General features: G+C 51.9%; 12 protein-coding genes across 12 annotated transcripts; 7 read left to right on the top strand and 5 right to left on the bottom strand.

The window, feature by feature from the left end:
• Window positions 1–86: 86 nt before the first annotated feature.
• Window positions 87–1528, bottom strand: BDZ99DRAFT_460543 (uncharacterized protein). The gene has a single exon (XM_033719407.1). The coding sequence runs from the start codon at window positions 1504–1506 to the stop codon at window positions 346–348; it is 1161 nt and encodes a 386-aa protein (XP_033580238.1). The 5' UTR covers window positions 1507–1528; the 3' UTR covers window positions 87–345.
• Window positions 1529–1717: 189 nt separating this feature from the next.
• Window positions 1718–3244, top strand: BDZ99DRAFT_411888 (short chain dehydrogenase). The gene is made up of 3 exons (XM_033716634.1): window positions 1718–2551; window positions 2610–2829; window positions 2896–3244. The coding sequence occupies exons 1-3, from the start codon at window positions 2009–2011 to the stop codon at window positions 3066–3068; spliced, it is 936 nt and encodes a 311-aa protein (XP_033580237.1). The 5' UTR covers window positions 1718–2008; the 3' UTR covers window positions 3069–3244.
• A 1787-nt stretch (window positions 3245–5031) lies between these two features.
• Window positions 5032–5331, bottom strand: BDZ99DRAFT_337547 (ankyrin repeat protein; the record flags this gene model as incomplete). The annotated part of the gene is made up of 1 exon (XM_033714317.1): window positions 5032–5331. A coding segment is annotated over one exon (300 nt), but the record flags the coding sequence as incomplete, so codon positions are not given.
• A 1510-nt stretch (window positions 5332–6841) lies between these two features.
• BDZ99DRAFT_252572 (kinase-like protein) lies at window positions 6842–8241 on the bottom strand. Its single transcript, XM_033713706.1, has 3 exons — window positions 7616–8241; window positions 7190–7568; window positions 6842–7137 (listed from the first exon to the last, which is right to left on the bottom strand). Exons 1-3 carry the CDS (start codon window positions 7987–7989, stop codon window positions 7111–7113), a joined length of 780 nt encoding a protein of 259 aa, XP_033580235.1. The 5' UTR covers window positions 7990–8241; the 3' UTR covers window positions 6842–7110.
• A 467-nt stretch (window positions 8242–8708) lies between these two features.
• BDZ99DRAFT_486568 (uncharacterized protein) lies at window positions 8709–10513 on the top strand (the record flags this gene model as incomplete). The annotated part of the gene is made up of 7 exons (XM_033722787.1): window positions 8709–8792; window positions 8878–8961; window positions 9008–9528; window positions 9568–9944; window positions 9975–10005; window positions 10054–10202; window positions 10254–10513. The coding sequence occupies 7 exons, from the start codon at window positions 8709–8711 to the stop codon at window positions 10511–10513; spliced, it is 1506 nt and encodes a 501-aa protein (XP_033580234.1).
• Window positions 10514–10984: 471 nt separating this feature from the next.
• BDZ99DRAFT_486567 (WD40 repeat-like protein) lies at window positions 10985–12075 on the top strand (the record flags this gene model as incomplete). The annotated part of the gene is made up of 2 exons (XM_033722786.1): window positions 10985–11416; window positions 11533–12075. 2 exons carry the CDS (start codon window positions 10985–10987, stop codon window positions 12073–12075), a joined length of 975 nt encoding a protein of 324 aa, XP_033580233.1.
• Window positions 12076–12678: 603 nt separating this feature from the next.
• Window positions 12679–14035, top strand: BDZ99DRAFT_438297 (uncharacterized protein). Its single transcript, XM_033717616.1, has 3 exons — window positions 12679–12745; window positions 12813–13376; window positions 13432–14035. The coding sequence occupies exons 2-3, from the start codon at window positions 12933–12935 to the stop codon at window positions 13603–13605; spliced, it is 618 nt and encodes a 205-aa protein (XP_033580232.1). The 5' UTR covers window positions 12679–12745; window positions 12813–12932; the 3' UTR covers window positions 13606–14035.
• Window positions 14036–14220: 185 nt separating this feature from the next.
• Window positions 14221–15518, top strand: BDZ99DRAFT_252519 (ankyrin). Its single transcript, XM_033713705.1, has 7 exons — window positions 14221–14330; window positions 14466–14594; window positions 14654–14756; window positions 14815–14828; window positions 14894–15107; window positions 15169–15281; window positions 15334–15518. The coding sequence occupies exons 1-7, from the start codon at window positions 14298–14300 to the stop codon at window positions 15385–15387; spliced, it is 660 nt and encodes a 219-aa protein (XP_033580231.1). The 5' UTR covers window positions 14221–14297; the 3' UTR covers window positions 15388–15518.
• A 146-nt stretch (window positions 15519–15664) lies between these two features.
• BDZ99DRAFT_411876 (uncharacterized protein) lies at window positions 15665–18508 on the bottom strand (the record flags this gene model as incomplete). Its single annotated transcript, XM_033716633.1, has 3 exons — window positions 18204–18508; window positions 16905–18142; window positions 15665–16852 (listed from the first exon to the last, which is right to left on the bottom strand). Coding segments are annotated over exons 1-3 (2634 nt in total), but the record flags the coding sequence as incomplete, so codon positions are not given.
• A 267-nt stretch (window positions 18509–18775) lies between these two features.
• BDZ99DRAFT_460538 (putative nitrilase) lies at window positions 18776–20218 on the top strand. Its single transcript, XM_033719406.1, has 3 exons — window positions 18776–18883; window positions 19185–19277; window positions 19333–20218. The coding sequence occupies exons 1-3, from the start codon at window positions 18872–18874 to the stop codon at window positions 20077–20079; spliced, it is 852 nt and encodes a 283-aa protein (XP_033580229.1). The 5' UTR covers window positions 18776–18871; the 3' UTR covers window positions 20080–20218.
• A 436-nt stretch (window positions 20219–20654) lies between these two features.
• Window positions 20655–21467, top strand: BDZ99DRAFT_568488 (uncharacterized protein; the record flags this gene model as incomplete). Its single annotated transcript, XM_033727790.1, has 4 exons — window positions 20655–20813; window positions 20864–20932; window positions 20997–21182; window positions 21234–21467. The coding sequence occupies 4 exons, from the start codon at window positions 20655–20657 to the stop codon at window positions 21342–21344; spliced, it is 525 nt and encodes a 174-aa protein (XP_033580228.1). The 3' UTR covers window positions 21345–21467.
• A 312-nt stretch (window positions 21468–21779) lies between these two features.
• BDZ99DRAFT_568487 (MFS general substrate transporter) lies at window positions 21780–23859 on the bottom strand (the record flags this gene model as incomplete). The annotated part of the gene is made up of 3 exons (XM_033727789.1): window positions 21780–23208; window positions 23258–23449; window positions 23500–23859. The coding sequence occupies 3 exons, from the start codon at window positions 23857–23859 to the stop codon at window positions 22030–22032; spliced, it is 1731 nt and encodes a 576-aa protein (XP_033580227.1). The 3' UTR covers window positions 21780–22029.
• Between the last annotated feature and the right edge of the window lie 986 nt (window positions 23860–24845).

The raw sequence follows: 24845 nt of genomic DNA, 5'->3' as shown, positions 1-24845 counted from the left end.
CCAGATATGTTCAACCCTCAGAACCCGAATTTTCGAGCCTTCCGTTGATTTGTGGTCTTTTCATGAATAGCTCAACAACCACACCTCCTATCTCAAATCTGACACCAGGAGGTAGTTTGCCAGGCCAAGTAGTATTTTTGAACAGGTTTTAGAGAAGACATTGCTCCGCGTCATGACGCTAGAGGGGGTCCTACAGGACTCCACACCTTTTTCCAACCTCGCGGCTACCAAGAGTTGCCGCTTTGAGGTTCCGGCAATAGCAAGAAAGAGCATGGCGGAACAACGATGCCTCAGGCCTTCGCCCACTCTCCTACCTCCTATCCACCACCTCACCACCCCCGACTATCAATGGAGTGCCTTTCTCCTTGACTCCACCCCAGTCCATGCCTCCGCCTTCTCTAAACCAATCGAAATCACCAGAATCAGCCGCCCGAATGCATCCACCTCCTCCGCGCCGCACCGCTCCATCAGGCTCGCGATGTCCCACGTATCTATCCACAGATTCGCCTTCTGAGTATCCTTGAACGGCCTGGCCCACTGCCACGAGCTCTCCGCTTCCCACAACGCGCGTTGGGCGTTGAACTTCACGCCGCCGGGGCACCCGGACCAGCCCTGTTTCATGGTAAGATATACACACGCGGTGATACTGGAGGTGAGCCAGGTACGGCGGACGGACTCCTGGAGCGCCCAGTCCCGCCACTCTTCCTCAATCGAGTTCGATATGGAATATTGGGAGGCGGAGTCTGACTGCAGCCCCGGCAACGTCGCCAGCGCCGCATTCCACATGTCGCTCGTCCAGCTCTCCAACCGCGGGAGCTGCAGCTCTGCCATGGCGCGCTGGCGGATGTCCCCGTCGAACAGCCGCAGAATGAGCGAGACGAGGAGGGCTTGCACGCGCGCGAGGTGCTGGTGCACGCTCATCTCCCCCGCGTCCGCGCGGACTAGGCGCTCGACATGCCCCTCGAGAATCTGGAAGGTCATGTCCTCGTTGCGCTCGTTCTTGGCGAAGTAGAGCGTGCACCCGCTGTACGCGTCCTGGATACACGCAGGCAGGTGGGAATGGTAAAGATGCGAGTGGATGAAGGGGGTCCGGCCCTGCGCTATCCACTGCTCGGCCCAGGATCGAATCTCGCGGACGTAGAACTTCAGCGTGACGTGAGAGATGGCGAGGCCGAGGTCCTCAGGGGTGAAGAAGGGGTCCTGATCTGGCAACGTGAAAGCTTCAAGCGGTATGATTGAGGGAATGTTCTGAGGTTGGAGGATTTCTGTTGCTGATGCCAGCGAGGCGTTGGGGGAGTGAGATTCATCTGTGGCACTGGGGGTGTTGAGGCTGGCTTGGGAGGTGGATTTAGGGGGGAAAGCGGTGGAGCGGTTCGGGAGCCTGTCGTAGTGGCAGTTTAGTTGTTTGGTTATGCAGCGCTTGCAGATGGGGTATTCGCGGGTGCAGCGGCGTTTGGCTTTGATGCAGCTTTTACAGGCTTTAGCGCGGGTAATAGGAGTAGACATATCTAATATTATTGCAAAGGTGTATAATCAAGCATTAGCCAATCAAAGGTATATTCTTGGCAGGGGAGTGGACCTCCAAGGAGTGGAGTTTTGGAAAATGTGGTGGAGAGCTATCGATATATTATGGTGGAGTTTGGGGGGCTTACTAAAACTCCGCCGGTGGAGGTGGACACTTGCGGAGTTTAGAGCATACAAGCTAATCGAGTGCTATTTTTGCGACTGGCTCTCATTCGACAGGACACGCCTCATCGGACCACAGTGCTTAGCAACACGATCAGCATTCCGCTTGGCGAGGCTTGATTGATGAGGAGCTTGAAACTCCACCAGAAACTCCGCAGTAGGATGGGCTTTGAGCATGTCGTGCGAGCTTACTTAGGCATTCGAATTGTATATAAGGTTCCCTCATGCATAGCCAGAAATCCATCTGCATTTTTTCAGAATCCCAGTTACATTTACATTTATCTATTTGCCCTTTACCATTGTCCCCAAATACTTTCGAATCATGTCTACATCAGAGGCCAGCAAAGCCTTCGCGGGCATCCCAGAGCAAATTGCAACGTCCTTCACAGGACCTCTAAAACACAACACATACCCTGCGATTTCCCCTTCACGTCCAGAGCTCTCGCAAGCAGGCAAGACCGTCCTCATCACCGGAGGCGCCACCGGCATCGGGTATGCCACAGGTGAAGCCTTCGCACTTGCATCAGCCGCCAGAATCATTCTGGTCGCTCGCAGACCCGGTTCCCTCGACTCTGCGGTCGCGAAACTGAAGGCGACTCCAGGCCATAAGGCAGAGATCATCGGACGACCATGCGACATCTCTGATTTTGCTGCCGTCGAGGCGCTCTGGACGAGTCTGGAGAAGGAGAAGATCGTGGTGGATGTGCTCGTGTTGAGTGCTGTGAGGCTTACTCGGCCGGCTACTATGGTCGAGCTGGGGCATGAAGAGGTGTGGAGGGAGTTCGAGACGAATGTTCATGGGAATGTGTTCCTTACTGAGAAGTTCATCAAGCATATTGATGCGTTTCCGAATGGGAAGAAGAAGGTGAGGAGATACTAGAATTCTTACGTTTGGAGAAAATGCTGACTCGTTCAATCTATAGGCGCTCCTGAACGTGTCGACGATGTCTATTCATGACTTCAAGATCAATGCCACTAGGCCCACTTATAGCGCTACGAAGAATACCAGCACGCTGTTGACTCAGTTGACCGCTGCGGAGACGCCGGTTGAGAAGGTCCAGATCGTTAGTTACCACCCTGGAGCCATATACACTGAGAATGTTCAGAGTGCAGGCTACCCGGCCGATCTCCCTTGGGACGATGGTGAGTTTGAACAACACGTTCTTCGGCACGAAACGTAGCAATGAGGGCTAATTTTGGCCGTGACAGTGAAACTACCAGGCCATTTCGGTATCTGGGCAGCGTCTCTAGAGGCAGCGTTCCTCCATGGCCGCTTCGTGTGGGCGGGCTGGGACGTGGAGCAGCTCATGAAGGGACCGATTCGCGAGCGAATTGAGAGTAACCCGGACTATCTGAAGATCGGCGTTATCGGTATGGCCTGATATTCCGCGACACAATGTAAAGGTCAAGGTAGTGGAAACCAGGCAGCCTCTTGACTGTCCGGCTACCTGCTAGGGGAGCCACCCCTCGCAGTGGTATCAAGGGAGCGAAAGTCGAGCCACGTAGATCTAGATACGTGGTTATCATACAAAGCTTAATGGAATAGAAATTAGGCCACCTTTTGACTGATTACGTACCTTCTAGCAGGGCCGCTTCTTGCAGTGTATTAAGTGAGCAAAAGTAGAGCTGTGTAGACCTAGATCCGTGGTCAGCATGGAAAGGTGAATATGGTGGGAATCAGTTTGCCTTTTGCTGGGGGACTCCTTACAGTGGTATCGAGCGACCAAGAGCGGAGCCTGAACAGTTCTATGTCCGTGTACCTAAACTTATGTCAATGCAGTGAATATTAGGCTACTTCCTGACTGGCCGATCACTTGCTAACTTATAAAGATGTATATTTGGTTTTAGTAGGGCAGAGTTCCTCATCAAATCCCATCCATCCAGCCATCTTCTGTCATTGCAAGCTCTCTGTTCCGCACGCCATAAATCTCTTAACTGGCACCCGCCTCAACCCCGCTCTTTCCGCGTCTTCAAGCCGGAAATCAAAACTCAAAATAGCATTACACTTGGTACGCGCGTACCTCAACCATATTGGTTCCCAGAGGACTAAAGGACGCCGGCATGGAAAAAGGGTGCGGTGGAGGCAAGTCTTCTGACAATAATTTCTCACATGCTTGGAATGTTGAGTGCTCTTACCATAGAATTGGGACATCTGCACCCGGGAGTTCGAAAAGGCCTTCGATGACACGGATGCCAGGTTCAGAAGACATATCGATAGCTAGTGAATCAGGGTTCGGGTGCCCAGGCAGTTCGGCTATCATGCCACTCCCAGGGAGTTCGGCTATTATACCAATGGGATATGAAGTGTCGTCCGTCCAATCATTGGCAGGAAGTTCAGCTATACGGCGGAGAGGATATGGTCTGATGTTACTCATCTCAACCACTTCCTGAATACGCTTTTTTAAGCGCCTGCGGTACAAAACTAAGAAATTATCAGTGCCGTGTCACAGTGATAGTAGAGACTTCATAAAGCCTCATCCTGGACTTACGGAAAGGAATAGAAACGGGAGAAGTGGACACAATCAGTAGAGCTAGGCCTGCGTATTCCGCCCCCTTGCTCATTTTAGAGATCATCATGCCGGCGGAAACCTTCCCTGGCTTTCGTATACGTTCTCGACTCGATGATCTCAACTTCCAGTGCTTCGGGGAATTCTGGAAGCGAAGATGTAAACCACAATCCTGCGGGCCCCAACGAAGAATTTCGAGGAGATCTTCAACCTTCATGGACTCTTCAAAAGATCGCTTCGTGAACTCTGTAATGGCGTAAACGGTGCCATTTTTATGGTAGGCCATTGCGCATTCAGGGTCATTTTCTCCAAGAGCAGCTTGCAGTAAAGCTTCGTCGAATAATAATCCCGGGCAGGTTGAGACACCGCCGAGATGGGTGAGTGTAGTTAATAAAAAAGAATCTTTCGATTGAAGAGCAAATTCCCATGGTGTTTGACCGTCAGAATCTCGGTCATTGAGTGCGGCTCCTTTGGAGTGCAGTAAAGTGCAGAGGTCGGCCCGGACCGAGACAGTTTGTCCAGAGGCTTTGATGGCAGTATGCAAAGCAGTGTTGCCCTTTAAATCCTTCACATGCACGTCTATGCCTTTCTCTAGAACATGCATCGCGAGATCAAATTTCATGTTAGCCGCGATGATATGCAGAGGGGTTTGCCCAGCAGCGTTAGAAACGCTGATATCCCCGCTGCTGCACTGCGCTGTGATGACCTCCATCCAATCCATCCGGCAGGAGAACGCGCAGTGGTGGATTGAGGTATTGCCGTCTTCATCGGATATGACCGCGAGTTCTGGGAGAAATATCGACCGAAGCTTGCGAGGATTCGAACCCTCACAGTTGATTGCTGTATGAAGTGGGATATAGCCTTGATTATTTTGGATCGAAATAGACGCGCCACTCTCAACGAGACATGTAATGACATCCTCACACTGCTTCTGCACTGCCAAGTGAAGTGGAGTATTGCTAGTCTGGTTCCGCGCATCCAGCTGGGCGCCAAACCCAATCAGGATTTTGATCGCTTCCAAGGAGCCGTTAGTGACCGCGTAATGTAATGGAGTAGAAAGACTTCTATCTCGCGCGTTCACGTCGGCATTGCAGCAGATGAGAGCCTGTAATACCCCGGATATGCCCGCTTTTGCTGCGCAGTGAAGGCTGGTCAAGCCGTCCTTGTAGGCATAGTCTACACGAGTTCCTCGAGAGACAAGAATTTTAGTATTTTCACTGGAACCACAATAGTGAAGCGGAAGTCGCCCTTTCCGATCGGCAGTATTCACGAGCGAAGGATGAAGATTTACCAGCCATTGCGTTGTCTGGTCGGAAAACTCCGCTGCCGCAACATGCAACGGAGTGCGCCCATTGCTGTCAATAAGGAGGAAGCTTTTCCGGTCGTATTCAAGAAGCAGATCAAGTATCGAGAGGCGTTCAGCAGTAGCTCGTCTAGTCCCAGCCTGCATAGCTAGATGTGCTGGAAAGGTATAGACATCTACGGGGCTAGGGTCCTTGAGTGGGGTATTCGTCAGACGGGGAGAACGTTCCAGGAGCGCGCGGACGACCGAATGATCATGGAAATCAATAGCACCGGCAAGAGGTGATTGCTCGATTGATTGATTATTCCTTTGACGTAGCGGGCGAGGAAGCCCGCGTGGGCCAGGCAGTGGCAGTGGCTTCAATATCAACATCGTGTCGGAGAGCGCCCGGGCACGCGCTGGGTACCATCCGTGCAAAGCTACTCGCTCGACCGGCGAAGAATAGCTCAAGGCACAAGTGATGACGTCGGGGTGCACCTTTTCCATATGATCCAACGGATTCCGCCCGTGGTACGCTGGGAGATTATCACTCTTGACAAGAAGATTCAAGATGTCTGCATGGTGGAGTTTGGCTGCTAGATGAAGTGGGGTCCAATTCAGTGTTCCCGATGTGGTGTTCATATGGCGAGAATATACCGGCGCAGCTGGATCTGCTCCAAGTCGGAGCAGCGCGGCAACGGCTGGCACACTGCCAGCACAAACAGCGAATGATAGTGGGGTCCCAAGAAGCTGTAGAGGCCACTGCTGGTGGATCTGCCGCATCTTCGTGGCTGGAAGATTGATGCTTCGTTCAGGCTGAGCATCCTTGAGATATACATCTGCGAAGGGTTCAACGTCGTCTCCCAGCATGAAAAGCCAGTGGAAGACGGTGCAGAAATCTGGCGTTTGCTCGTGGGGATCCGCTCCTATATGCAATAGTGACTTCATTAGCTTGAGTTGACCAGTTCGACAGGCTTGAATCAATAAAGGTTCGGAAGACTTGATAGACTGGCTCCATGACGTGTAGCTCTGGTTGTCTGACAGTATCTCCAGCAGAACATGATCACAAAACCATATTGCGCATTCCATAAGGTTCATTCGTTGCGAGTCAAGGCCACCAAGAGTTACATGGCAGTCTTGGAGATCTTCTAAGCTCTGCAGGGATAATGCGCCTGTCCAAGACGCGCTCTCGCAAGCATCGCGCTCCGAGGAAAGAGAGCTCCAGTCGTTTGAAGCTAGAATCAGAACCCAATCTCTAAAACTTTTGTAATCAGGGAATGTTAGGGTTTGGTCATCCGAATTCTGCAACAAGATGTTGCTGTGAAGTCCTATTGGTCGATTGAATTGGGATTTGAGTCCTCTGATGACGGTAGCCGTGTAAACTTTTTGCTGGGAGCCATGGTGGACAGAATCTTGGATCAAGGGCCTGAAAAGAATCGCGACAGGTTGTTTGCACTGTTCTGCAATCTGAAAATACTTCTGAGCAGTGCTCTCGTCGCTTGGGACACCGAAACCCAAGAAGTAGCACAGTCCGATTTGCCACGCTGCAGATCCCGAAAGAGTAGGATTCCTCTCATGCTTTTGGTAGTACCTCTCGAAGGACTGGGTTATCTGTTTCTGGTGTTCCCAGGAGTATTACTTCTGTCGTTCAGGCCGGAACATCTGATGTTTTATAAGAACCGAGGCGCAAAGATTAAATTTGGGACATACTCACATCGAATGACCAGTCGGACTTTCCCATATCAAGGTGGGGTCGAGCAGCCGGGCGGTTGGAAGAAAGGAAAGCCGTCCGAGCCTGAGGTTTAGATTGCAATGTCATGAGAAATACACCTCGGAAATACAACGCTGGAATCTCATCCGGGACCTCCCTGGCTGAGCCAAGTGCGGTACTTAGAACCTGTTTTGCATGACTCTCGCCGCTGAGCTGGGTCCTGTCGTATATCTCATAGTCATTGTGTATGCGATTTGAGTATATCTCTCCGTCAAGAAGAACCTCCCAGGCTAGCAAGCCGAATGCCCAGATGTCGCACTTTCGTAACATGTTCCGAGGTATGGGGGCCTGTCGCTGGTTTCGGACTTCGGGTGCATTGTATCTGGTTCAAGTCAATACACTATCATCATCAGAGCAGTGTGTACTCACAAAGCCGTGCCGCGATATTTCAATTCCTCCTCGTAGTTTGATAAGAGAAGTGAGTGTCCAAAATCACATATCTTGGCAATACGGCCGGCTTGCGGATCTCCAGATCGATTGAAAACAAGGACATTCTCCAATTTCAAATCTCCGTGAACTGCACCACAGGAATGCAAGGCCTCAAGACCCTTCCCCACATCCATCACCAGCCTCCTCTTTCGATACGTCTTAACCGACTTTTCGTTAGTCAGATAATCACGAAGCGTGCCATGCGGACTGTAGTCGACGATGATATATGGCAGTATGGCGTGTCGTTCGTGCCGCCAACCATATGCAAGCATTGATATGATGTTTGGATGTCCCCTCAAATGCTCGTAGCACATTACCCGGAGCTCCAACAGGATTGCGTTTAGTCTGGATAAGAACTTTGGGGTGTTGGTTGCTAAAGAGTTCAGCTTCAAATGCTTCACAGCAACGAGCTGCCCTTGGTGGAGACATCGTTCTACTACGAATGTTTCTCCTTCTCCAAGAAAGGTTTCCCTTTGCAAAGCATTGTATGCGCATTCCTTCGCCGAGACCGACTGGACAGCTCTGTATACGGTCTCGGTGAAAATAAGACCGCAGTACTAGAGCGAACCTCAGTTCCAATGACGCTGGTACAGCCTGGAAAGCTCTCCATCGAGAACGGCCATGGAGACTTCGAGAGAAACCGCAAGAAGCCCAAGTGTACAGATATTACTTGAGTTACTAGGATGTTAAGCCAAGTGACCAGAAGAACGGCGGTAGGCTGCCACAAGGCTCGTGGTTGAAGTTGGCGTCGCAAGGCTGAGATATGCCTTGCCGTGGGACCCTCCCAACGTTGGACCATAGAGACTTTGAGATGTATTTTAGGAAGTCCAAGTGGATAGCAATTTACTTGGGTCGGTAGAAGTCAAGCTAAACAACATGGAAAAAGGCCGTAGGCTACTACGAGGCTTATTTTTGAGGTTGCCGTCGCGAGGCTGAGATATGCCTTGTTGTGGCAGCCCTCCCAGCCTTGGGCGACTGTGCTGCTCGATATCCATCGTGTTTGGACGCATCCCATCAAGTGGTCCAAGAAAACATGATAGACCCGCTGAGCCTCGCTGGGTTGACGATAGCTGTTCTGGAGCAGCTGTGGAAGCTTGGAGAAAAAACAGCCGAGCTTGTGTCTGACTTCCGGGATTTCGACAACGTCAGTGCTCCCTTCCAACAATCATCAATCTGCGACATTAATTCAACGCTACGCACAGGAGACCCGAAGAATCCAAAATGTGATAAAAGATGAGAACAACAGGACAAGGGCTTTGAGATTATTACTTTTTGAGAGCGCAGCGGTACGATCATGCTCCACTCAGTACTTTCTGGACACAAAGCTAATAGGCCCAGCCTTACGGAGGACAAACTTTATTCGATCAGTTCGATGGAGAAATCCAGAACCAAATTCAGATATTCCTCGAGGAGCTTGTGGGTGTCATCGAAGAAGCCTACCAAATCCTGAAGCGACGCCATGGAAGCCTGCCTAAAGCCACGGCCGTTGAATCGCAGTATTCTCTCGTTAAACCCTCAAACATATCAAGATCTAGCACTCTCGTATCTTGGAAATCGTCCGACCTCTCGCTCAAGTCTGTCAAATCTGTTCACCGTTGGAGATGGACTCTGCTCGATAAGAAGCGAGTTGCTACCGTCATCCGGAATTTCAGTAGCCTTAACGATCGGATTCACGATAACATCAAGCTATGGTGTCTTAGCACTTCGATTGGCGTCGATTTGCAGCATCTGAAGCGGCTCGAGGACGATGAGAACTCGAAGAAACTTGGATTCGACCTTGACGCCAAGCTCCACCTAGCATCAGCCGACTCTGCGGTCCACAACGAGAGCATGGAGCTTCGCGATAGATCTCTGTAGCTATTCCTACAACAGGCAGTAACTACTGAAGGTAGATTCTCCATCTTTGACTGGGATGGTGTGCAAGCGCTCGTAGAGTATCGGAAGTACGCCCCGGAAGCATCAATATGCGTCGATTTGGACGACTGCACGAAAGGCAGGGTTGAGCACCTAGCTCGCCTTCTGCATCAACCAAAGGAGCAAATATTTAGGACACTGTCCTGCAAGGGATGGATCCGGGATCCGCTGCAAAACCAGATTGCCTTCGTATTCACCGTGCCGAATGCCACAGGCACGCCGTGCAGTCTTTTGAGAGCCATCAATACTCCGGGCCAGAAGCCAATGCTCGGGCAGAAATTCCGACTTGCTCATGAGCTGTCTCGGTGTATCTCGCAATTGCAGCTTGTCAAATGGGTCCATGAAAGCTTCCGGAGTGAGAACATTCTCTTATTTCCTAAGGAAGGAGGCTCTCTACTCAATCCAACTAAACCAGAGTTTGCACTCGACTATAGCTAACCGTGGGTACTCGGATATGAATTCAGCCGCCCTGAAGTCGACTTTTCTAATGGGATCGAGGATATCTGCCCGTCAAGAGACGTATATCGTCATCCTGAACGGCAAAGAAAACCGACCCGGCCGTTTAGCAAGATACATGATATATACGCGCTTGGAGTGGTGCTTCTCGAGATTGGTAATAAATTTTCCGCCCATCGTAGTCTACATCAAATGGTAACTTGTATAGGGCTCTGGCAATCAGCGGTCTCTCTTGATAAAGACCGGTTCGAGAGAGTTACGGATCCCATGGTGGTCCAGCGATACCTCATCCGACAAGTGGAGAAGCACCTTGAATCTCGAATGGGCGAAAGGTATAAAACTGTCGTCCTCAAATGTCTCTGCAACGATTTTGGAGTCGTCAATGATACCAAAGATGACATGAAACTGCAACAAGCCTTTCGAACCAATGTCATTGACGTCCTAAGCCGGGCTGCTGATAATGTGTGATCCCCCATGAATACAGTAATGAACAATAAAATGCGTTGCCGCGTCTACTTGTAAAATTTGATAGATGATGGAATTGAACAAGAGAAAGCTGGATTTCCTTATGTTCATTAACTTGAAACCTTGAATACTTAAAGGACCAGACGTGACCGCTTAGCGCAGCGGGGACCCGACAGTATGTGTTTGATGTTGTCCTTGTTCGGAGCAGTGTTCCTGGGTATGTACTATGTAGATGAAGTAGATGCGGCCGAGGCACGTGTAGGACCAGGGGCCCGAGTGTCCAATGCTACCTCCTAGCGCCTGGGCGACAATGTACCTTTGTAGTCCCAACTTCGCGCTTCGAACGCGACTCTTTCTTCTTTCGCCGTCACCGCCACGACTCGTCGTCGCCGTCACCGACCCGCTGCCGTAGTTGTCGGAGGCTGCACCAGACGCTATTAATTCGGTTCAACTCTGGTGCACTCTCTGGCCTCAATGGCTCCCCCCACTTCCATGTGGTCGCTCTCTAGCACCACCTTCTCTCCCCATTTCGCCAAACTGAAGACCTCGACCTACGCCGACACTGCTCGTCCTACCCCCCTCCACAATGTCAGAACTCTGGCCTGGAATGTAACTGGCAAAAAGATCGCAACTGGTGCCGCCGACCGTACCCTGCGCGTGTGGGATCCCGAACGTCCCAAGACCCAGGACTCCACCGAGCTGAGAGGCCACCAGGGTCCAATCGAGCGCGTAGCTTTCAGCCCCGCCTCCGACACGGAACTCGCGACCTGCAGTGCGGATGGATTACTACGAATCTGGGACTTGAGAAAAAACACTCCCGCTGTCGTTAGCGACTTGAAGCTCCGCGGTGAACCATTTACGCTGGCGTGGAAGCCCAACGGTGATGATCTTCTCGTTGGAATGAAGGTCAGAAAGCGCATTTCTGGCGATTCTCCTCAAGCTTCTTTCGGCGTTTCGGTATCTGTATCTTGCGACATAGGTCGGTATGCACCATGAGAGACTCTAGCTAACAAACACCGCAGAACGATACCTTTGCCGTTGTATCACGAAGCACAACAAAGGTGGTAGCTACTCACAAGCAGGACGTGCAGTCGAACCAGACCGTCTTTGGCTGGGCTGGAAAGCACATCTTCGTCACCACGGGCGATGGTCGGGTGAAGATTATGCGCTACCCCTCATTCGAATTGATTCACGAGCTCAATGCTCACACCTCATCCTGCTACACGCTTTGCATGTCGCCAACTGGCAAGTATCTCGCAGTTGGCGGGGGCGACGCCTTGATATCTCTTTGGGATACCGAAGAATGGATCTGTGTCCGCACGTTTGACGACATGACGGGCCCGGTCCGCAGCGTGGACTTCTCTTTCGACGGTAGCTTCGTGGTTGGTGGATCTGACGAAGGGAACCGACTCTCCATTGCCCACACCGAGACCGGAGAATATGTGCATCACATCGATACCACCCACCCAGCGCCCTGCGTCCAATGGCACCCGAACCGATATGCACTGGCTTACTCTGCCGACACCCAAGGACTAAAGATCGTCGGAGGAATTACCCCTTCCTAGTTCTGAGAGAGGGAATCGGAGATCGGAGTTCATTGAGGTACTGCATCATATTTGGCGTGGTGGAAAAGGATTCGTGGAGAGGAGTTCTGGGCATGGGGTACGACTACTACGATTCATGGTGAATGTCTGAGTGCCTCACTAGCTAATCAACAATATCACTGCCTGCGAGCAAGTGATCATGATATTCTATGACTGTGCCTGATGATGAGATGCCTCTTCAGGGTTCTGTGAGAAATTCGGCCAATGCCTATAATGCATCATGTTATGTACAGCACGATGGCGCTATGTGAAGTACTTCAGCTTACTATCAGCTTTTGCCCTTTGTTATTGCGTCATGTGTATCATCTTTGTGATGCGGTATCGAGTCCCACAGCACACTACAAAATGAGAAATCCAATGCAAAAAGTGCTTTCGCGTGAATTAGAACCTGGTTAAGTGCACCGTGTTGCAGCTGTACGAAGGTTTCCAGCCCACTATTGTATCTGTAAAGAGAATGTAAAGCTTTAGATCGTGTGGAGCGCGAAATCACGTGTAACGTGTTGTGCTAAGCGAAATCTATCGTCTGGACAACGAGAGCGGGATGGGATTCGATGTGTTGGCTCAGCCTTCCTCTCCACATCAACCACCCAAAGCTGCCCTGCAAAGACAACTACAACATACCAATAGCAAAGTAAGCGTTTCGCACCCCGTCGCCGTCGCAATTGGTCTGAATAGCGCTGTTAACCAATTGTTTGCAGCTATCTTACCCGACGGTCTGCCCGCCTGCGCAACCTCAACAATTCGAGAGGACGTCGATCAGCTGAATCGCCGGAAGGCGCCATCTCCACATTCCTCGAACTGCTTCACAACCGATCAACATGCGGAATGTTCTGGTCTCCGTCTTTCTCCTCTTCATCGCGGCAGCTTGCGCCTCACCGAGCAACTTGGCAGCCTTCATCGAAGCATCGTTCCTAGAAGAAACATCACCACTAGAGAGCAACGATACAATTCCGGCAAATGAACTCTTCCGGCGCGATGGTGGATGTGCGAGCGGATACAATGCCTGCGCGGGCATAGGCGCACCCGGATTATGCTGCGGTTCCAACAGTGTTTGTTCCGCTGATGCTGCCGGTCACGTCGCCTGCTGTCCTACGAATGCTGCCTGCACTGGGACAATTGGCGGCGGAGGAGTGCAAGCCTCAGCAACTGCCTCAACAACAACTACGACAACTACCGAGTCCTTCGTCTTCGCGACAACGACCACCGGCGGCGGCTTCGTCGTCGGCACCGCCGCGGCAACCGCGCAAGGTGTCCGCTCTACGGTATCCAACCCGTACTATCCTTTCGCCTACATACCTACCACTTACACCAATGCAGCCGCTTGCTCTTCAGCTTATTCGAGCTGCCAAACTGACGCCGCGAGCTGCACTGCGGCGCTCGTGGGAGGTATACACGGCGTTACGGTCTCTGCGCCCAATGGCGGCGTTACCGTTGCAGCAATTACAGGCACCTTGGATTCAGCATCAGCTAGCCAGGTTTGCCAGAGCTTGAGCTCGCAGGCTTGCTATGGACTGCAGGAGGCGGCTTGTGGGAACTTCGACAACGGCAAGGGGAATAACGCTAGGAGGAATGGGTGTGGGAACATATATGGGATGGCTGCAGTGGTGGCAATTGGTGTGGCAGGCGAGATGCTGCGATGACAGGAGTGAGAGCAGGGATGCTACGTTCTATGTTGAATATGCTTCTTGTATAAAAAGAGCCGGCGAGCTACTTGTGGTTTGATGCTGGTTTGATTGCATGACACCGGCGTTTATGGACTGGCTGCCGGTATTGGTGGATTAATGACTGGAAGAGCGAAGCTTTCATTTAGTCAAGCTTGCTTACCTTTTATGAGAGTCTCTATTCCGTCTGAATCAAAACGTTCCTCCTATATCTGTGTACAACCCTGTCCAAGAAAGCCTATGAAACCTGTTAGTACTTGTTCACTACAAGATATTCCGGTTGCCAATTGACAGAATAGTCTTTGTCTAGTTGAAGCCTCCAAAAACCATCCAAAAATAACTATCTGTTGACTTGTTCAGCTTGATTCCATGTTTCTGGCTCACCGCCCGGCAATATATCTTATAGTGTTGCTGTGGCGGGGCAAAAGCTACAGCTTACACTTCAAATCAACAGTCTTTCCTCACAATACTGTGCTCTGTCAAGCCTTCTCTACATTATGAACGACGAAAGGAAATCGAAATATGCGCTCCACGAAGCTTGCCGTGAAGGACATGGTACGTAGGCCACCGCCTAAAGCTCATCACACCTCCGCTGACCCCCGCCTTCAGCAAACATCGCTGAATCACTGCTCAACGTAAGCTTTAAATGACTTCCCAGCTAGATAGAACTAGACTGATCCTCTCAACTAGGCCAACCCCAAGCTTGACACCCTACGAGATGAAGATGACCGCCTCCCTCTCCACTGGGCTGTTTCCTACAACCACCTACCGATCGTCACGATGCTCGTACAGCGCAAGAACTTCGATGTGGATGCACAGGTACAGCCATACAAGAACCATTTACTATAGAGGGTCCAAGAAGCTGAGACAAGCAACAGGACGGCTCAGGCTGGACAGCGCTCATGATGGCCACGAGCCGCAAAGACGCAGAAACAATCGTAGATCTTTTGCTCAAGAAAGATGCGGACGTCAACATGAAGAGTCAGTAGACAATCGCCCCTTAGAACTCTTACAAGACCAAACCTAACGCGATGTATAGCCAACAACGGCCAAGTACACACTCCCTCCCCTCCTCCGCCCTCACAACCAAATCTACCGTACTCATACCTCTACCACAGACCGCGCTCCATTTCGCCGCCTCCAAAAATAACCTCGACGTCGCCCGCACTCTCATCTCCCACAAAGCCTCCGCGCGAGTAAAAGACAAGCGAGGCCAGCTAGCCCTCCACCGCGCCGCTGCTGCGGGATCAGTGCCGATGATGAAGCTGCTGCTGGACGCGAAGAGCCCGCTAAATGCCACAGATATGGATGGCATGACTGCGCTGCATCATGGTACGCTCTTTGTACATTCTGTCGACGTGTGTTGTGTCAGACGTGCTAACAAGCAACGCAGCTATATCAGAAGGCCACGGCGACGCGGCACTGCTCCTCTTGCAGGCGGGCGCTGAGACGGACAAGAAAGACATGGATGGGCATACGGCTATTGAGCTGGTGCCTGATGCGAAAGTAAGACACACCAGATGCACTCGATTAGAAAAAGCGACACTAACGCACTCAGACCAGAAAGTTCATTCTCCAAGCCGCAGAGCGGGAAGGCATAGATCTTGAATAGCTAATCTTACAGAATCGCTTCCTTCGAAGTGATCAGGGGGTCGGGAATAGAGAGAACCAAGAAGCGAACACCCACTAACAAATAACCAGCTAACACTGTGCTATCCCAAAAAATGCCCTGTAGCAAATATAAAACGCCGTCAGCACCCAGCGTAGCTATGCCAGTCGAAGACTATGTCCTGTATCCTTAAAACCGCGCATAAAGCAAGCTAGCGTCATTCAATCAGCAAGAACTGATATCAATATCCAAACCCGGGGGTATCCTAGGTCATAGTCCTCTCGACCAGATCCCTATAGATCTTCTTCAAATCCGCCACGTCAATCGTCAGCTCCTCGACGCGCTCGCTTTTCTCGCCCAGCATCTCAAGCGTGGTCTGGTACCGCTCGTCCATCTCCTTCAGCTCCTTTTCGAGCTTGTCGACCCGCTCGTCCGCCGCCCGCTTCTCCTCGATCTCCCGCATCAATGCGACGACCTCTTCGCGCGCTTCGTCACGCTGTGCTGCCAGTCGTGCCATTTCCTCTTTCGAGGTCGCTTTCTCTGATTCTAGTCGACGGACGGCAGCGCTCATGCGTTCGACTAGCTGGACGGTGGGGCCTGCGCCAACGGTGCTGACGGAGATCATGTCATTGATTGTGCGGTGGGGAGACGAATTGTTGTCGAAGCCTTCATCGTGGTCGTAAGTGATGGATGGTGTCTGTGACATGCTTGCGCCATTGAGCGTGGAGAGGGAGTGTGGAATGGAGTCGTGGCGCGTCGGTGTTCCGATTTCAGGGGTCCGGAGTGGTTGAGCAGATTTACGGCTGCTGGGTCTCTGATCCAGCATTCTGTCCATGGGGGAGAGTGAGAGCTCGTTTGACGTGGTCCGATTGAGGTTTCTGCGGGTGTGGATGCCGAGAGGATCAGCACTGGAATGCTTTCGGTTTGTGGACCCAGGTGCTGAAGGCGAATCAGCGCGTAAGTAGTTCGCATCTGGGTGATTCGTTTGCAGTTCTAGCCGCCATTTGATCTTTTCCTCGTCGAGCTTCTGCTGGAGATCTGCTTCCCACATCTTCTTCTCTCGGTCCACCGCTTCGCGCGCTTCTTGCGCTGCTGATTCTGCTTGTGCGAGCCGCGCTTGGGCTTTCTGGCTCTGTGTTCGCTGCTCGGCCAGATCTTGCTCTAGGGCGCGAGCTCGGTCATTGATCGCCTCGAGTTCGTCCTCTAGTCGTCGAGCCTTGGAGTTGACGTCACGGGCTTTGCGGCGGATGTCGCTCTCACGCTTCGCGGTCTCGTCGCGCTCTTTCTCCAATGCAGCGACACGGGATGTAAGGGTGCCTTCGATGCCCTGCCAGTTCTCGGACGCAAAGGCGTATTGGCTTTGCAGAGTTTCAATCTGCCGAAGGAGCTTGGCTTGGGAGTCACCAGTGGCAGAGGATGAGACTTCTTCGGTTCGGGTCCGGAGGAGCTCGAGCTTGGTTTCGAGGTTCTGGAGATATTGTTAATGAAAAATCTGTGAGAGGACTGTCGGGACTTCTTACTGTAATCTCTCCGCGTAGCTCTAGCTCCACAATTTTGGCCCGTTCTTGTTGTCTCGCAGCATCCTCTCTGACCTCCTGGATCTCCTTCTTGAATCGATCTTCCGCCAGTTTCTTCTCTATTCGAGTATTCTCAAGGTCTTCGCGAAGGTCTGCCGTCACTCTCCTCTCGGCCTCCAATTGCCCGGACTTTGCTCTTCTTTCCGCCTCTTCAGCCCTAGCCAACGCATCCGATAATTGCCGTCTCAGCTCCCCTATCATCAACCCCGCTTCCTCACGCTCTGCTCGCAGCGCATCCACATCTTTCTCTATCCGCCCCACAATCTTCAGCTTCTCCTGTGCAGCCCTCTCGGCTGCTTCAGCACGCTTGGCACGCTCAACAGTATCGCCAATGCTCTTCTCCGCCCTTGAAAGCCGCTGTTTGAGACTCGTAATGTCCTTCTCAGTCTCTGTAGCCTTCAGACGCATCTTCTTGATAGCATTCAAGTGCTTCAACTCCGTCTTGGAAAGATTCTGCCCCTCCTCCATCAGCGCGGCAATCTGCGTATCTTTATCCGCGAGTTTCTTCTCAAGCGGGTCATTTGAATCTGCAGACTTTGCTGCGGTTTTTGCTTGGGAGGCAAGAGACTGAGAAAGGTAGGTGAGTTTCGATTGGAGGGCGTCGATACGCTCGAGATGGGAATGCAGCTCTTCACGGTGCTCGGAGAGGGTCTGATCGTGGATTTTGCGGAGGGAGGAGAGTTCTGTTTCATACTCTGATATGGTTCGTGGGGATAATTCCTCATTTTCGATGACTTGGGTGGTAGAAAGGTCGAAGGAGGGCCGAGACGGATTTGAGTCGAAAGATGTTCGTGGTGAAGGGGCGGAGGGTGCATTAATTTCGGGTATTGGCACTGATGTGGATGGCGTTGTTGTAGCAACATCTGAGGGGGGAGCGTCAAATGAGGCTCGGGGAAGCTCTTCTGTTGCTGCATCTTCAGCTGTCTGGCCATCGGTCTTCTCGGGCAGCTGCTGCGGTACAGGCTCAGATGTCGTGTCCGAAACCTTTGAGTCCAAGCTCGTGCGACCCAGTTCTGCAGCCAATGCAGGACTCCCCAGCGCGGGACTAGCAGTCCTTGACGGCAGGTCTGACGACGTCCGGCTATTCGACCTGGGCCTGTCTGCTCCCTTGACTACTGCCTTTGCCAGCCGATCTTGTAACCGTGAATTGGGTCTGCTTCTCGAGGGATTTCGTGATATGCCTAAACTTCACGTCAGCTTCCCATATGATAATTCTAGTAGCTGCTCATGTCTGCTCCGTACCAGGCTCTGGCTGCAGCCTCGATTTCTCTGCTGCAGCTTTCTCCGCAGCTTCCTGCTTCGCCTTGGCCTCTGCAGCTCTCGCCCGTGCCGACGCCTGGTCATCCTCCGCCAATATGGTGTCTAAGCGTGACTCGAGGCCCGCAACGGCGCCTGAGAGCAAAGAACCCCATCGGGAGGTCTGCTTTGGGTTCTGTGCCGGAGCACTCATCTTGCGCCGTATCTTCTAACCAAATGTGAGGTTCGCGAATTCGATGATAGGTCTACGCTGGAGGTTTTCGGCGTTTCGAGAGATGCATAGTCGGGGTGGTGGTTGTAGGAAGCAGGTTAGCGGTGGTGGAGGTGGTGCGGCGGGATGGGCAAAGGTGTTCGTATTATTAGACGCGCGTGTGCAGGATTCCGGGGCAGTGGGCAGTGCGGAATGCTAATTCGAGCAAACGGGACGTCAGACCAGGGCGGAGGACACGGCGTGGGGGCGGTGGGTTGTTGCAAACTCCCAGTTGCTCACTTGAAACACGTCTCCAGGGCTGGAACTGTTCCGACGGTTGTTACTAAGCCCGACGACATCTCCACCCCCATCTTTAGAATAGGTACAACTTCCACCGCCGTCACCGATTTCTATGTTTCCTTGACCTCTCAAAGGCCCGTTGTAACTCTACAGATTTTCCAGGATGGCTATAGCAGTAAGGCAGATTCTCATTGTCATACATGATGTTTCCCTTCTAGTTTCTCTGTACTTTAGGTTCTTGACATCCTAGCAGAAAGCGACGCTTCTATTTTATAGTCATTGGCACTACAATTTCATTAAAACCATCTTAGAGTCCTGATTTCCTCAGCTAGAAAAGAGTTACATCATTGGTCCACATTCGCCCGTTTTCTGCAGTCCCATCGATAAAATTACCCCTTCTTCCTCGGAATAAAATCATAACCATTCTACCCATCTATACTTAAATCACGCCAACTGACTCCTCCTCCACCAAACAGGCAGTCGGCCAAATATGCTCGACAGCAAGCATGACCCATAATCTCTCTCAATGCGTCACTCTCATCCAGAAGGCCGCATCCGCTGGCGCAAAGGTACTCCCATCACTGCCCCATTACTCTTCCCAAACCCCTCTTAACTGCATGCTAGGCTCTCTTCCTCCCCGAAGCAAGCGACTACATTGCGCCCACAGCCGCTGAAACCATCTCCCTAGTTCAGCCCGCCTCCACATCCCCCTTCGTCCTCGGCCTGCGCTCTGCCGCCCGCGCCGCGTCCCTGCCCATTTCCGTCGGCATCCATGAACCCTCCACATCCAGCAAACGCGTGAAAAACATCCTCATCTGGATCGATGCCAACGGCGAAATTGCCCACAGGTACCAGAAGCTGCATCTCTTTGACGTCGAGATCAAAGACGGCCCGATCCTTAAAGAGAGTAACTCGGTCGAGCCTGGCATGGAGATCCCAGAGCCATTCGACAGCGCTGTGGGCAAGGTTGGGAGCATGATTTGCTTCGATCTCAGATTCCCGGAGATCTCGCTTGCGTTGAGGAAAAGGGGCGCGCAATTGCTGTTGTATCCAAGTGCTTTCACAGTCCCCACGGGAATCGCCCACTGGAGTACATTGTTAAGAGCGAGGGCCGTGGAAACACAGAGCTATGTTATTGCAGCGGCCCAGTGTGGGATGCATAATGAGGCGGGGACACGAAGGAGCTATGGGCACAGTGTTATTGTTGATCCTTGGGGCAAGGTGATAGCGGAGCTAGGGGGTGCTGCCGAAGATGGGTCGTGGAAAGAGCCGGAGATAGCCGTAGCAGACATCGATTTGGATTACTTGGAGAAGGTAAGGAGAGAGATGCCGCTTTTGCGGAGAACAGATGTATACCCAGAGATCAAATGAGTGGCAATAGTACCTCCCCCCTTTTCCCTCTCTCCAACAGGCTTCTTGCTTCTTCTGCCCCTTCACGTCTTTGACTCGTTGCCTCTTTAACCCTTTCGTCTACGGTATCAAACTGATCCGACACTTCAAATGTCTGGCCACAAGGCTTCTTCTTCATTCCATGCACAGGGGCGAGCTTGCAATGTGTGTCGTGAATGGTGAATGAGATTACCGATAGGCTTCAGCTTGCTATCCTGCCGCAGATAGTGAATATGCCGATCAAGCTGGGCTTACGCTGCCGTGTATCAACACTGTATCGGCACATCTCTGTCGCCACCCTGACCAAGAAGTCACCCTCTCTCACTTTGGGCAGAGGCGGTGTGTAAGGCCGCGCTCTCACTCACGAGCAGCAGTGAACGCAGGTGCAGCGGCCTAGAGCCCGCAAGCTGCGCTGCTTAAGAGGCCCTCTCCATCCCTTCCACATTCTCTCCTCCACCATCTTCCTACCACAACAACCTCTCCACACCATATCATCAACCAACATCCTACACTCTTCCAACAACTCCAACTTCTCAGTTCGGACCCTAGCATTCATCATGAAGCTCAACTCCATCCTTGCTGTCGTTGGTGGTCTCGTCGCGCTGACCTCAGCCGCTCCCACTGCAGCTGAGGCCCCAGATGCCTTCCAGGGTCTTAGCGATCGTTCCACCCAGACCTGCGGCGACTGCTTCAATACCTACGTCGATTGCTGTGCTGTAAGTCTTCCTTGTCTGCCTTGCTGTAACAGAAACTAACTGGTATATAGCAAGACCCGAACAACAAACAGCATACCGCGGACTGCGCCTACCTCACCTGCTTTTGGGGTGGCCAGGTGGTGAGTTATCCTTATTTCTACATTTCATTGAAGAGCTAGACACTAATCATTCAAATCTGTGTAGTGCCAAGATTGCGGATACAAGGACTGCCTCAGCAAGCGTGATGCCGACAAGGCCATAGAAGAGCGTAAGTCACTCGAAGCGCGCAAGGCTTTAGAGGTGGCCACCACCGCTCCATCCATCGCAAACGAGGCCACTGTTGCCCAGGATTGCCGCCCATGCGTCAACGCCTTGATCCAGTGCCTCAATGTCTGCTTTCGCTTCTTTGTTGCTAGCAGCAGACACTAACATGTCAAACAGGTTAAACCCCACGACAGACGCTGGTGCATACAGTGCAACGTGCTGCTCCAGGAGCTTGACCATTGCTCGACATGCGGACCGGCTATCTGTCCGAAAGAGGACTCGGCATAGAGGCTCTTCTCTGGATTCTCTTTATTCTCTTGATTTGCTCACTGCTCGTATCCCTCGCGGAGACGGTCCGGCTGGCATGGGATGCACCTTCATGAGAGGTGTTTGGGGTTTCGTCTTCATCGGAAGGCCACTCAGTGGACCTACATAGGTAGCAATATCATTACTTGCTCCACGAAACACTCTCTCCCGCATATGTGTCACCCAGTGATGCTCGACATAGATAAGTGGACGCGAAGCTCTGACACCCTCGCAAAATTACGGAGAACGACGTGACTTCCGACGTACACCATCTCTTGTGAGGTGTATATGGCAATTCTTAGGTACATCATTCGCCGTCATCTTGTCGACTGTTCTTAACAACGGAATGGAGTTTCACTAGAGTCATCAGAGACCTGCCGACATTGTCACAAAACGGCCAAAACTTCGCAGGAGGAGCCCATAACGGGTACGATGATCGATATCTGAGGAGGAACATTGCGCTCTAATCAATTCATAGAAGACAACTGCATGAAATACCAAGCATTAATATCGTACACAAGGTCTACAAAGTCTTATAAACTCCGCAAACCGTTATGAGCGCCAAACCGTTACAGTCATCAATCCATTACCACTTGCCTAGCCAAAAGCTTTCTCAAATCCAACCGTCTAATGCTCTCGACTCTAAAACTCTTCCCAGGCGCCCAATCTAAAAGTCCTTGCGCGCATGCTTACTCCTCTTCCGTAACCTCCCCCCATAAACATACAACACATACGGAATCGGGATGAACGCGATCCCCAAAAAAGCCAGCAGCGAGCTTGCCCAACCCACGCCCAGCCTATTATACATCGCGGCCGCGAACAGCGGGAACCCAGCGCCGAACCCACACCGCATAAAGTCGTTGCCGGCGAACACGCTGGCGACGTAGTCCGGGTACGCATCGGCGAGGTACCCGAACACGGATTGGAAGAGGAGGAAGGTAGCCACGGAGAAGAAGCTGGAGCCAATGATGGGCATAATCCAGTGAATGTCCGGGCGCGCGGACCACCCGAACCAGAACAGGCAGATGGGGACGAAGAAGCCGCCAACCATGGCTGGTGGGAGGCGCTTCTCGGGCTGGATCTCGCCGCGCTCGTTGAATTGCTTCTCTTGGTGAAAGTATAGCCAGCAGAAGAAGGGGGGGATGATGCAGATGACCCCGATGAGGATGCCGAGGAAGGCGAGGCCGAGCTCGCCGAGTGTGAAGTGGTAGATGCCGACGAAGACGATGGGGAAAGATTCGAACCAGATATAGAGGAGTGCGTAGATCAAAGAAATATAAAGGTTCAATAAGAAGACCATGGGTTCGGTGAAGTTGAGGCTGATGGGGCGGATGAGTACCATCCATACGATGTCTTTGCCAGTCATTTGCTCGCCCATGATCTCGGGTTCGCATTTGAGCTTTTCGTCGCCCGTGAGCTTGCGGATACGGCGAGTGCGGCGGTAGAGGATGTTGGCGGAGCTGGTTTCTGGAAGAAGGAAGAAGAGGAATACCAAGCAGAATCCAGAGAGCCACATCAGTTCCCAGATGGACCATCTCCAGCCTTCAGCTTCTACAGCGAACCCTCCGACAAGCGGGCCAAGAACGGGACCGCATATTGCGGAGATGCCCCAAATCCCTAACCCGTAGGCTTGTTTCTGTGGTCGATACATGTCCCCGATACTGGCGCCTCCGGTGGCTACGACTGGTGATCCAAATAGGCCAGTGAGAAAACGGAAGGCAAGGAGCATGCCAAAGTTTGAGGCTAAAGCGGTAGGAATTTGGAAGAGCACGAATATGACTAGGGTTCCAATGTACACCGGATTCCGGCCAATAAAGGGGATCTCGGACATGGGCGCCCATACCATCTGATAGTTATATGAGCGGCGAACACGTCTGATAGGCAACTTCACTTACGGGTCCCAAACCATAACCGGCGACGAACAAGGTTAAACCAAGAGTGGCTGCGACCTGGCTGACGCCGAACTCTTCCATGACGCCCAACAGGCCAGCAGTATAGATAGACGATCCGATGTAAACACTTAAAGTTAGCAAGCAGATCTCGAAAGTGACAAAGTATTTCTTCGCGTGGGACCAATTGCGCGGGTTCTTGGCTCACATCAGCTTTTGGATGTAGCGGAATAAAGGACAGAACTCACCTCCGGGTCATCAGGCCCATACCAATCTATGAGATGGATATCCCTCCCTTTTTCTGGATCAAGCTTGACTCCGCTGGCGAGATTAGGAATACCCTCCTTTGGCTGCCCTGGCCTCTCTGAATCTGATAGGTCCTTCTCTGAATCCTCAGACACATGTCGAGCCTCGCGTGTCCCCGCATCATCGTCAGATACGTCTCCAGCATGACCATGGTGCGCAAAATTCCGCGATTTAACTTCGTTGACGTACTTCTTCCATAGGCTGGGGTCCCGTTCCTCAGCGTATGTGAGATATTTGTTGCCAGTAGCAAGGCGAACAAGATGACCGAAGGCGGAATCTCGAATCAGATCACTCACGCCCATGACGAATGTAAACAAGGTGAGTAAATTGGAAGTTGGAAAGTGATAAGCAGAAGGGGCCGTGAGCGGCAAATATATGTCTTTTAGACAGCCTGCAGCATGTGACAAAAAGCTACAGTCTCCCCCCTCCCCATACCGTTTGATCAATTCTGGTCGAGTTCACCGACCCCGTCGACCATGCATCCCGATACTGCTTATGCACTGTGTGGAGCCACAGGGCTGCATGTTAGGTCAGCACGATTCTTTCGGCCGACATTTCACGGGCATGAGTTCGGCGATCGACGGCTTGGCATCTGCAAGGTACCAGCACGTGACAAGCACACCCGATTACATACAATTCAATAGTTACCACAGTATCCGAAGAGTGCGGGAGCCCGGTTAGCTGTCACGGGTGTCCATTCACCCTTTTTCACCGACTTTGGTCTTGATGATTACCTTTTCGCCCGCGTCTCGATCCCTGTGACTCAGCTTCATCCTCCACCTTTTGAGTGATCGGTGTGCCTTATTCCCGTGCCAAAGAACCCCTTGAAGTCGGCATGTACGAACAACGTACGACGTACGACGTACGTGTAGTCTACAACAAAGCGCCGCTGATGCGCCAGAGCGAGCTTCAGGTGGCCTTTGTGCAGTCCATATAGCTTTGATGTTGGAATACTCTCAATCCGAGCAGCAACTCGGAGTCTTTCGGTCCCAGGCATGCTGCAGCCAGCACAGTACTATCTCTTTCAAACATCCAGCATCATCACCGCTTTCTGTTGATTCCGACTATAGCATGGACGTAGTACTCGAGCCTGTTGGTTGTCGCAAGTTCATTCGTTGAGATGTATTGTACCGTGCTCTTGATGTTAAAAGCTTTTGGTCAGTTTTAGTGTGACACTGTCGAGAAACCACTAAAGGGACGCGTATAGTCTTCTGCCGAACCATCGAGGTACTCTTTGTTCATTGAGCTAGAACGGGTACTCGCCAAAGTTCCCAACGATTCCTAACGA

Source organism: Mytilinidion resinicola (assembly GCF_010093595.1).
Source record: "Mytilinidion resinicola strain CBS 304.34 unplaced genomic scaffold BDZ99scaffold_5, whole genome shotgun sequence".
Lineage (NCBI taxonomy): Eukaryota > Fungi > Ascomycota > Dothideomycetes > Mytilinidiales > Mytilinidiaceae > Mytilinidion > Mytilinidion resinicola.
This window is presented reverse-complemented; position numbering and strand designations above follow the sequence as displayed.

Bases quoted from the DNA above. Each gene is read 5' to 3' on its own strand.
- BDZ99DRAFT_460538 (XM_033719406.1), top strand. The intron at 19,278-19,332 runs GTACTCCCATCA...ACTGCATGCTAG, and splicing joins CCGCATCCGCTGGCGCAAAG to GCTCTCTTCCTCCCCGAAGC.
- BDZ99DRAFT_438297 (XM_033717616.1), top strand. From the start codon at position 12,933: ATGCGGAATGTTCTGGTCTCCGTCTTTCTCCTCTTCATCGCGGCAGCT. The intron at 13,377-13,431 runs GTATCCAACCCG...ACACCAATGCAG, and splicing joins CGCAAGGTGTCCGCTCTACG to CCGCTTGCTCTTCAGCTTAT.
- BDZ99DRAFT_252572 (XM_033713706.1), bottom strand. From the start codon at position 7,989: ATGTGCTACGAGCATTTGAGGGGACATCCAAACATCATATCAATGCTT. The intron at 7,569-7,615 runs GTGAGTACACAC...GACTTGAACCAG, and splicing joins AAATATCGCGGCACGGCTTT to ATACAATGCACCCGAAGTCC. The intron at 7,138-7,189 runs GTGAGTATGTCC...ATAAAACATCAG, and splicing joins AGTCCGACTGGTCATTCGAT to ATGTTCCGGCCTGAACGACA.
- BDZ99DRAFT_411888 (XM_033716634.1), top strand. From the start codon at position 2,009: ATGTCTACATCAGAGGCCAGCAAAGCCTTCGCGGGCATCCCAGAGCAA. The intron at 2,552-2,609 runs GTGAGGAGATAC...TTCAATCTATAG, and splicing joins TTCCGAATGGGAAGAAGAAG to GCGCTCCTGAACGTGTCGAC. The intron at 2,830-2,895 runs GTGAGTTTGAAC...TGGCCGTGACAG, and splicing joins CGATCTCCCTTGGGACGATG to TGAAACTACCAGGCCATTTC.
- BDZ99DRAFT_252519 (XM_033713705.1), top strand. From the start codon at position 14,298: ATGCGCTCCACGAAGCTTGCCGTGAAGGACATG. The intron at 14,331-14,465 runs GTACGTAGGCCA...CCTCTCAACTAG, and splicing joins AGCTTGCCGTGAAGGACATG to GCCAACCCCAAGCTTGACAC. The intron at 15,282-15,333 runs GTAAGACACACC...TAACGCACTCAG, and splicing joins AGCTGGTGCCTGATGCGAAA to ACCAGAAAGTTCATTCTCCA.
- BDZ99DRAFT_460543 (XM_033719407.1), bottom strand. From the start codon at position 1,506: ATGTCTACTCCTATTACCCGCGCTAAAGCCTGTAAAAGCTGCATCAAA.